General features: G+C 43.9%; 1 protein-coding gene across 2 annotated transcripts; it reads left to right on the plus strand.

Annotated features, from left to right (window-relative positions):
- Positions 1–1,605: 1,605 nt before the first annotated feature.
- LOC147002922 (T-cell ecto-ADP-ribosyltransferase 2) lies at positions 1,606–4,110 on the plus strand. Of its 2 annotated transcripts, none has more exons than XM_085842545.1 (3): positions 1,606–1,656; positions 2,125–2,860; positions 3,786–4,110. In XM_085842545.1, exons 1-3 carry the CDS (start codon positions 1,606–1,608, stop codon positions 3,866–3,868), a joined length of 870 nt encoding a protein of 289 aa, XP_085698671.1. In that variant the 3' UTR covers positions 3,869–4,110. The 2 variants fall into 2 exon arrangements, with proteins under 2 accessions (XP_085698671.1, XP_085698672.1); XM_085842546.1 differs by having other exon boundaries at positions 2,125–2,821.
- Positions 4,111–11,128: the final 7,018 nt, after the last annotated feature.

Genomic DNA, 11,128 nt, shown 5'->3' on the forward strand with positions numbered 1-11,128 from the left:
GGAACTTTCACTGCAGTGCAGAACTCCTCAGTATGTTGGCTCTGCGGTGTTCCCTAAGAACTCAGGCAGGAGAAGGCAAGCTGAGAAGGAACCAGGAGTGCAGCCTCCCTAAGAACAACTCGTTAGCCACATGGTGCAACTCCTCTCTGCCATTCTCAGGATGTGGGGAGAGTGTTGTCTTGTCAGATTCAGTAGAAATTCTGTGGAAAGTAACACAACAGGCTTAGGTAATTATAGAGTGGAGTTCTTGTGGTCTCCCAAAAGACAGAAGGTAGGAAGGAATGAATGGATGGGTGGCAGGCCACAGTGAGTGAGTGCTCTTCCTTATTCCTGCAACTCAGGGGACACATTAAATATCCCCCCCAGGGAGGAATGAAAACAATAAACATCCACAACTCTAAAGAAGGCAGGCTGTGTTGGTCTATTGCCTTTCTTTCTCCTTTTCTTTATGTGTGTACATGACACCTACTCATGCATGTGCTTGCATGTGTGGGGACATGCATGTGGAAGCAGAGGACAAGATCTGCTCTATTCACTCAGGCACTGTCCACCAGTTTTGTAAAGACAGGGTCTCCCACGGGCCTGAGACATATCGAGTAGGCTACTCTGTCTAGTGAGGTTGGGGGATCTCACAAATCCATTTCTTTCCAACTCCCAGTGCCGGAATTAGAAGTGCATTCTCCGTACCCTGATTTTCTCCTTAGGGCTCTGGGAATCAAACTCAGGTCTATGTTTGCAAGGCAAATATGGTACACACTGAGCTATCTCCTCAGTTTGTGTCTTCTACTACTTTCACAAAATTCTTGATGCTGTAAAGTTTACAATCAATGTGTCCACTTAGTTCACAGTCTGATGGCTGTAAAGTCTAACTACCATGGCTGTGCTGGCTGGTTAGGGTTTTCCTGGCAGAGTCACAATGTGGCAGAGAAGCCACTGCCATGTGCAGAAGGGAGTACATGCAAGAGAGGAAACCAGAGATGCTGAGGCCAGACTTGCTCTTGCAAGAACTGAGTAGGATCCCACAAGACTCAATTGATCTATTCTGATGGTGTTGCCCTCCAGGACCTGGTCCCTTCCCAATAGACCTCACCTCTTAAAGGTTTCACTACCTCCATATGGGCACACTGGCCCATTGGAGGACAGCCATAGCCAATATAGAACATAGTGAATACTGACATGATTAAAAGACTTCATTCAGAGGTATCAAGTTGACTGAAAGCCCCAAGGTAATCCAACACAGACAACAGTTTACATATCTGGGCAAAGAAAAACACCACAGACTATCAGCGATCTGCAAACATATGTCTTGTCCGTTTTCCTCAGGACATCTGTGCATCTCTGAGTATTAACAAGATTAATGATTAATAGCTCCTTACTAGATGGATAGAGAAGATATTGATGACCACATCACTGGTAAGGGACCCAAGCAGATTGGTTCACAGAGTCCTGATATGCCATTCTGGGAGCAGTGTGAGCAGGAGCCTGGATGGGGCATAGACATTGAGTCATGACCCCAGAGCTGCTCCATCAACAGACTGTTAAATGACTGTGTGCACACCTCTTTCATTGTCTTATATTTGCTTGCAGTTGTTTTTGAACTTGACGATGACATCAAAAATTTTCAAGTTCTTCCTAACTTGGTGGCTAACCCAGCAGGTAATATTCTCAACCCACATCCTGTTGACCTCTCTTTCCCCTGCCCACCTCTTTGCAATATGACAGTTCCCACGGTTGAGTCTGTGGTAGCGGATGTTGGAGAGCATAAACCTTTGAAGAAGTAATATAGAGATAATATCAGAGAGCTGTGTGTGTGGGGGGGGTGAATATGAACAATCTGCAATGATATATGACTATGCAAAGGTCATGAGGAGGCCTCTTGTTTTGTGTGCTCACTAAAGAACTAATTGAGTAAACAAGGAAGTATAGTATCTGTATGCACAAGGAGTCAGAGATCTCAGCCTTGCCTTTCTCCCTTCTTAGGATGGAATGAGATTGTGTCCATGCCTGAGCCATGTGTGAGGTGGGTGTATGCGACATCTCATGCTGCAGGTTCCACAGCATCCAGCACATGCTGGGAACTTAGCAAACTTAGTGGTAACAGAGGACCCTGCTTCTTTCTTTCAGGTGACTGGCCTTGCAGTGCCTTTCATGCTAGACATGGCTCCTAATGCATTTGATGATCAGTATGAGGGCTGTGTCGAAGACATGGAGAAAAAGGCACCCCAGCTGTTACAAGAAGACTTCATCATGAATGAGGAATTAAAACTTGAGTGGGAAAAAGCAGAGATAAAATGGAAAGAGATCAAAAACAGTACGAGTTACCCGGCAGGTTTCCATGATTTCCATGGAACAGCTTTTTTAGCCTACACTGGGAACCTCGCTATAGATTTTAACAGAGCTGTTAGAGACTTCAAGAAAAGTCCGGATAACTTCCACTACAAGGCCTTCCATTACTACTTAACAAGAGCACTTCAGCTTTTGAGTAACCAGGATTGTCATCCAGTTTACCGAGGCTCTAAGACTAAGTTTCATTACACTGGGACAGGCTCTGTGCGATTTGGGCAGTTCAGTTCTTCATCTTTAACAAAGAGAGTAGCTCTTTCTTCAGATTTTTTCAGTAATCATGGGACACTATTTATCATCAGAACCTGCTTGGGGGTTAATATCAAAGAATTCTCCTCATTCCCTCGTGAAGAGGAGGTGTTAATTCCAGGCTATGAAGTATATCACAAAGTCACAACACAAAATGATAAAGGGTATAACGAAATATTTCTGGACTCCCCAGAAAGGAAGAAGAGCAACTTCAACTGCTTCTATAATGGTTCTGCTCAAATAGTCAACATTGATTTCAGTATATCAGGTGAGTCTGTCTGTGTTAGGGATGGAGCTGGCACGGGACCTCATGAAATAGAAGAGCAGGTGCTCCCTACCAGAAGCAATATGATAGACAGTGCACATGGTGGGGGTCTGGAACAGTGAATGGTAGCATTGGTAAAGCCAAGGACATGTGCTGCAGTAACGGTACATAGAAATGATTGAAACAGTGAGCAACATCAGGAAAAAACTATTACCACTCAGAGTAGCCCTGACACCCTGAAGGGTTTCTGATAACATGAGAAGTCTTTGGAGGCAGAAGTGGAACCATGGGAAGAGATCACAGGGATTTTATGTGTTTTCATAGAGAAATTTTGAATTTGGATTAATCCCAGGGAAACCATGAGACCTACCCAGGTACAGAGTCCATCAAGAAGGATTCTGTCCATCTGGACCAAAAGGTCCATGTCCAGGACAGGCAGACTGAGAGTCACAGGGAAGGTCTAGTTCACACCAACTAGTATAGAATACATGGTGCTTCAATAATAGACCTTCATAAGTTTCACACTTCTTGGGTGAAGAAGGGAAAGCCTGCAGTATTCCCTAGAAGTAGAGGGAAGACTCTGGGTAGGGAAGGCTTCCTATCATCATCATTATCATCATCACCACCACCACCATCATCACCATCATCATCACCACCACCACCATCATCATCATCATCATTCTAGACAGGATCTTAGAGCACAGAACCTGGGACATGGTGGGAATCCATCCATTTGCTCACTCTCCTGGAATCTGAGTACTTCATCAACAGTACTGAGTGTGCTGGAAGAGTCTAGCCAGGCACCCTATCCCTCTAGACCCTACTGTCTTGGGTTTTGAGCTATATATAAAATTCGGGATGTTTAGGGGAGATATCCATGCCCTGAGAGATCCCACATTGAACACTCTCTTTCTCCTCCCTTCTTCAGGATCCAGAGAGAGCTGTGCATCCCTGTTCCTTGTGGTTCTCCTCGGTCTTCTGGTCCAGCAGCTTACTCTTGCTGAGCTGTAGCCCTCTCCTGTGTGCAGTCTGTGGGCTGAGTGTTGAAGGGAGGCTAAGGGGCAAGCACTTGATTGGTTGTTTAAGAGCTGTAGAAGGGGGAAGGGTGGGGAGGTCTGCTTTAGCATTCATGACTTCTATAAGCATCCTAGCAACCCACTGGGTCAGTCCTTAAAATTTACACCTGACTTTAATTTTACTATCCTTTTACAGTTTTCTATGATCAAAAAGCAATGTATGTCTGCACGGTCAGCAGTAAGAGGTTTTTGTTGTTGTTGTTGTTGTTTTTTAAACATCTGATTGGTTTTTTTCCGTGAGTTTAATATCACGTGCCCCAGACCCACTCATCTTCCTGTCCCTTCATATCCACCCCTCACACACACACACACACACACACACACACACACACACACACACACACACAAACCCCAAACAAACAAGGAAAATAAAGAACGCAAAACAAAGCATAGAATCCGCCTCATGGAGGAAGCGCTGCTATGTAGGTGGTATGTGTCCCACAGGATTCTCCTCTGACCTCACATCTTCAATGCAATGAGCTATTGAGCTGGATCCAGGTCTCTGGATCCTGCGACATCATCCATATTGGATCCTCACCAGGACTCCTCCTGGTTATCCTGTTTTTGCCCAGTGACCTGAAGCTTTGATACAGCAGGACTGGCCCTTTCAGCATCCTAACAGTTCACAGATAATGTAGATTTTGGGGTGGACCAACTTGAAGCCCTGCAGCTGGGTCTGGGTGATTGCTGAGCTGGTCAGCCCACTGCTCTCCCTTATCCATACCATCAGGGCAATCTCCTCAAGTACTTCTCTGGTTAGGCCACCCAGTGCTGTCACTGGCAGGAGTCAGGGTCTCCTCTCCTGCCCTCACGCCCTTAGGGCAACTTACCTGCATCCATAACTTCAGAGCTAGCTCCACTGTGCTTCCCAGTTGAGGTGCAGGGCCCAGAAGTCATCGAGGGCTGGGACAGCTGTCTTGCTCTCACACCATCGGGCCATCTACCCTGCACCCTAATCACTAGTGCCAGCTCTACTATGCTTGCCAGGCAAGGGGTCGGGGGGAGTGGTTCCACTCTCCCAAGTTCTGCAGCCAGCAAGGGACAGAACTTGCTTTTCCAGCTCACTTGCTCTAGTGACCCCATCGAGTCAGCTCTCCCCACTACCTCAAGGTGGCAAGGGGTGATGGGGCAGAGGCCATCATACCCCTGCTCAGGCCACACAGGAGATGAGTGGTGGGGTTACTCCCCCTAGTGCTTCAGCCAGGGAGGGGTCAGAGGCAGCTCTTTGCTCTCAAGACCTCCGCCCACCTCCCCCCACCCAGTGCTGTGGCAAGCTGCTGCAGGTGGTGAACGGTGAGTTGGGGTAGGGCATCACCCCAGTGGTCATGCCACCTCATGGCCTCATGGCAGATGTGGGGGGGGGGTGGTCAGCTTTGCCATAATCAGCCTCTGGACCTGCTGACCAGGCAACATGTAGGGCCGACTCTAAGGGTCTCTCCTAACTGCTGCTGCTCATGGGCAAGAGGAGGAACCAACTCTCCAGAGCCAGTTAGGGGCAAGGACAGTTCTCACAGGCTCTTGGACATCCATGTGGTGCTAGGGAGACTGCTGCCCAGACCCAGGACCTTCCCATGTGCCACACCCACTCCAGTGGAGTCTCTGTGACAAGTCCAAAAGCTGATTTTTTTATCCCAGGTGTAAACACTGATTTTTATCCCAGTTGTAAACACTGCCTGGTTTCTGCTTGCTTTTATGTATGCATTTCTCTGTTTTGTGTAAATAGTCATTATGCATTGGATAACCTTAATGTATCACCTAACTTCCTTGTTTTCTTCTGTAATATAAGTCTGATGCTCGCATTGAGAAATTACATTCAGATCCAGCACTCCCTTGTGTTCCTGTCTGTCACTCACAGACCTCTTGCCCACCTGAGTACTGGGACCCTGATTTTCCCCCCGGATTGAGGGATCAACTGAGTCCAGCCTGCGGCACTTGTGCTGGTGTATATTTCGAGGGAACTCGGTTTCTCAGATCCTACAAGTGAGAAATCTAACTTCCTTCCTCCTCTTATTTCCCTTCCCTCATTCCTCCCTTCCTTCTCCTCCTGCTGCTGTTTCTCCTTATCTTTCTCATCCTTCTTTTTGGTGACAGGGCCTTGCTATGTTGTTCTCAAGCCTCCTCAATGGCTGAGACGAAAATACTATTGCTCCTGGCTCTAACTCTCCCTTTGCTCTAGATCTATGTAACAATCTTGATTCAGCAGACTTTACTGCCTTGGCTTGCCCTAACACCATTTTACTGTCCCATACTTTTATATTGAGCAGAACATATCATTGTATGTTTCTTATGATTGACATTGAACGAGAGGCATGAAATCCTAATGCCAACCTGAAATCTGTGCAAGTGTTCCCAGATGTAGTGACTTATATATCTGTAACCCTTCACTTGTGAAGTGAAGGCAGGTAGATCAGGAGTTCAAGAACAGCCTTGACTACATAGCATGTTTGAGATCAGCCTGGACTACATAAGACCCTATCTAAAAAAATATTTTTTAAAAATAGGAAGGATGTTAAGAAAGGCTACTGTAGCACGAAGATGCTCAAAGCCTAAATCGGAAAACTCTCAGGGGCAGAAGAGACAAAACCTTCATATGCCAGGGTGTGAGGAAGAAGAAGGTGTCTGTAAAAAGGAGGTGACAAAAAAGTCTTGAGAGAGTTTAGAACTCAACATGCTGTATCACACACACCTTAACTGATGATGGGAGCCAGCCACATGGTGGGTGATTAGGTGCATAAGTGGAGTTTAGGTATGTGGTGGTTTGAATTAGAAAGGCTCCCATAGGTTCATACATTTACATCTTGGTCACCAGAAAGTGGCACTATTTGCAAGGATCATTAGGTGATGTCTGTTTGGAGGGGAAGTACCGCTTGGAGTGGGCATTGAGATTGCAAAAAGCCCATTCCTCACCCAGAGGCTCTTTCCTACTGCTACCCCTGGATATGGGTGTAGACCTCTCAGCTACCTCTCCAGGACCCTCTCTGTCTGAGTTCTAACATGCTTCCTGCCATGCTGATAACGCACTAAGTCTCTGATACTGTGAGTCCCAATTAAATGCTTTCTTTTACAAGAGTTGTTGTGGTCATGACTTCTTTTCACAGAAATAGAAAAGTGATTGAGTCAGAAGTTGGTGCCATGGGTGGAGGATTGCTGTGGCAGGACAGACCATGCTGCTGGTTGGTATAGTGTGGGCTCGGGGAGTTGGGGTTGGTAAAGCAGTTCAACATTTTAAGCCAGGCTTAACGGGCCATCCTATTAGGAACATGGGAGACAGTGGTGCTGAGGGTGATGGGAGCAGTGAGGACCCCAGCTCAGTAGGTTTCAGAGAAGAATATAACTTACTGGACTTTGTTGTAATATTTTGGCAAAAGATGTGGCTGCTTTCTGCCCTTGTTCAAACACACACACACACACACACACACACACACACAAATCTGTCTGAGACTAAATTGAAGAGCTTTAAATTAATAGCATTGGCAGAGGAGGTTTCAAGGCATTCTAGAATTGATTGTGTCATATGGTTGCTAGTGACCACCACCCTTATGCAGATCTATAATGAAAAGGAGCAAGCTGAGCAAGGAAAAACACAATATGTAGTTTGAGGAGAAAAAGAGCACCAGGATGTTAGGTGTGATGGAGGTAAGACCAGTGCTGAAGGAGATAAAAAGTTTAAAGAAAGGCCTGATGCCAAATGGAATAAAGGGAAGGATGACCCAGCTAATCTCACCCAGCTAAGCTTCCAACTCAAGAAAAGGAATTAAGAAAAAGCTTAAGCAGTGAAGAAAACCATCGAAAACAGAAAGCTGAAGAAATCTGGGCAGTGGTGGCACACACCTTTAATCCCAGCACTTGGGAGGCAGAGGCAGGCGGATTTCTGAGTTTGAGGCCAGCCTGGTCTACAGAGTAAGTTCAAGAACAGCCAGAGCTACACAGAGAAACCCTGTCTCGAAAAACCAAAAAAGAAAAAAGAAAGAAAGAAAGAAAGAAGAAAGAGAGAGAGAGAGAGAGAGAGAGAGAGAGAGAGAGAGAGAGAGAGAGAGAGAGAGAAAATGTATGTTAAATGTATGAATTTAGCAGCTTCAGCCACTTGCTTCGGGCTTTAGAGTCAAGGATTTGAAAAGGAGCTGTGGGGTATCTATCAGAGAAGACTGCTCACACTTGGGTTTAAGCCAACAGGAAGTCTTTCTTAGACAGTCATGACCTGCTGTGAGTGTTAGGGATTGCAGTGCAGTACCAAGCCTTTCTCAGGGTGAGCTTTTAAATTAAAAAACCATATTCTGGGTTGACATACTTCGGTTACTAAGTATGATTTGACAGAAGTGGAACTACATGTCGGGGATTACAAATTGCTCCTGAAAAAGCAGAAAGCGGAGATTCTACTAGTTATCTAGGATATATGATAAGTCTACAAAATATTTGACCACAGAAAGTGCAAATCAGGAAAGATCACATAAGAACTCTTAATGATTTCCAAAAACTGCTGGGAGATATTAACTGGTTACAACTTATATTTAGATTAACTACTCAAGAGCAAGGTAATTTGTTTCAAACCTTACAAGTGTTAAAGACTTAAATAGTCCAAGAAAATTATCAGCTGAGGCAAGAAAGGGAATTGGCTCTGGTAGAAAAGAAATTACATGCTGCACATGTAAATCTTCTTGATCCAAAGATGGCCTGGATTTTAGTTGTCTTGCTTTCTACTCGTTCTCCCGTGGGAATTCCTATGCAGATGAAATATCCTATCTTAGAATAGATTCTTAGCACACAGAGCAAATAACCAAAAACCTATATAGAAAAAAAGTTTCTGAATTGATCCTAAAAGGGGAGAAATGAGACTTTGTCAGTTAGCAGGAATAGATCCCTCTGAAACCGCCACCACGCCCGGCTAGGAAGGAACTTCTATTTGCAACAAGAATTAATTGGATTCTCTCTCTCTCTCTCTCTCTCTCTCTCTCTCTCTCTCTCTCTCTCTCTCTCTCTCTCTCAAAAAAAGACTCCAATTTCTGGTGCCCCTATAGTTTGGACTAATGTAAAAAATCAGAAAGGCAGGGTATACATCAGAAAAAAAGATAAGGTTAAGAGTCCTTATGATTTAGTTAAAAAATCAGAATTATATGTAATTCTTGTGGTGTTATTAGATTTTCAAATATCTTAATATAGTAAGTGACTCTCAATATGTAGAAAGAGTGGTTTTGCAGATAGAGACTGTTGAACTATTTAGGATGAATCATAATTAACTTCACTATTTATTCAACTGTAATAAATCATCAGAAATAGAAATCATCCATTATACATAACAAATCTTATACAGGTCTACCAGTCCCTCCAGTACAAGATTATTAAAAAATTGATCAGCTGTTGCTAGGAGATACACTAGAAACTTCAGAATTTCATTTTTAAAAATACCATGTTAACAGGACAGATTTAAAGAAAGATTTTTCTATCATTTGTCAGCAAGCCAAGGACATTACTACTTGTGCTTAATATAACCAAACTCTATTTCCTGCAGGGAGTAACCCTAAAGGTACCCAAATAAATTTGGCCAGTGGGATGTTTCACTTTGTAGAGTTTGGTAAACTAAAGTTTGTGCACCATACCACAGATGATTTAACGGGCAACTACTTTAAATTCTAAAAAGGCTGATTCTGTGATTTAGCATTTATTAGAAGTTATGGACATTGTGGGAATACCTGTACAAATGTTCCAGCATATGTCTCTAGTAAAATGAATCAGTTTTTGCATATTATAATGTAAAACATATTATGGGTATCCACACAATCCTACAGGACAAACAATGGTAGAGAAATCTACCTGTGAATTAAAGGAGATGCTTAACAAACAAAAAGGAGGAACAACTTTCCCATAGATAGATTACACACTGCTTTATTGACTTTAAATGTCTTGAATTCTGGACTGGAAAGATGGCTCAGTGGTTAAGAGCACTGACTGCTCTTCCACAGGTCTTGAGTTCAATTTCCAGCAACCACATGGTGGCTCACAATCATCTGCAATGTGATCTGATGCCCTCTTCTGGTGTGTCTGAAGAGAGTTACAGTGTACTCACATACAACAAACAAACAAACAAACAAACAAACTGAGAGGCATTGGATCATGGAAGAAACTGCTGAACTAAACCAGCCTGTGTACATTAAAAATGCCTTTACTTCCAAGTGGAGGGGAGGAAATGTGTTCTGCTGGGGAAGAGGCTTTGTATATGTTTCCACAAGAAAAGAGAAGCACTGGATTCCTTCACAAATGATAAAAATCAGATATGACAGGGGAAGACCCCTTGAAGATCTCAGCTGCAGACAACAAAAAGGACACAAAAAGAATGACAGAAATCATTTAGGCACAGAACTTCAAACTCACCAAGATAGGATAGATAACAGAGAATTTCCCCCTAAATTACCAAATTCAAATGGACTGGACAATTCGAGTAAAACTCTTACACAATAGTTTTCATAATAGTTGCATAATAGTTTCATAATTGCTTTTATTATGTGTAGTTTATTATTGTAGGGCAAAAAGACTTTTATTGATATAAAAGAGGGAGAAGTTGGGGTTAGTCTGTGAGCTGTATATTCAGAAGCTGAGCTCTGTGCCCCTGTCCAGACTGAAACCTGATCTTGGGACACTATACAAACCAATATGTTGTAAAGAATGCTCCCCAATAGTCCCTGGTTGGTTAATAAAAGGCTGGACCCTGTGACTGGGCAGAGAGGACAGGAAGGGACTTAGGAATGAGTTGAGGAGAGGGAGATGAGGTTCAAGGGAGATCACGAGCAGAAGGAGGAAGAGATGGAAGGGGAAGGACATCGGCATGAGACAGGATGGGCTAGGAGCATGTTGAAGAGGAGTTCACCCTGAGGATAGACAATAGCAGAAGCTGCCCAGGAAGGATTGATTGGCAAGTGATGGGGCGTTTAATTGGGTTTTAACAGATTGGGAGGTGTAGACTGGCTGAGAACCTGCCCAGCATAGTACAGATTATTAATACATTTTAGTATCTTTGTGTCATTTTCTTGAGAGCTAAACTGAAAAAGTGGGGAAGATAACCCTAACAGATATTAAGAAATAACAGAAAACACATGAAACTCAAGAAGAACGAAGACCAAAGTGTGGTCACTTTGCCCCTTCTTAGAATTGGGAACAAAACACCCGTGGAAGGAGTTACAGAGACAAAATTTGGAGCTGAGAC

This window comes from Mus caroli, unplaced genomic scaffold (genome assembly GCF_978045245.1).
Source record: "Mus caroli unplaced genomic scaffold, Mus_caroli_1 scaffold_8, whole genome shotgun sequence".
NCBI lineage: Eukaryota > Metazoa > Chordata > Mammalia > Rodentia > Muridae > Mus > Mus caroli.

Coding starts and splice junctions, on each gene's coding strand:
- LOC147002922 (XM_085842545.1), top strand. CDS start 1,606: ATGACATCAAAAATTTTCAAGTTCTTCCTAACTTGGTGGCTAACCCAG. Junction 1,657..2,124: donor CTTGGTGGCTAACCCAGCAG/GTAATATTCTCA, acceptor TCTTTCTTTCAG/GTGACTGGCCTTGCAGTGCC. Junction 2,861..3,785: donor CATTGATTTCAGTATATCAG/GTGAGTCTGTCT, acceptor TCCCTTCTTCAG/GATCCAGAGAGAGCTGTGCA.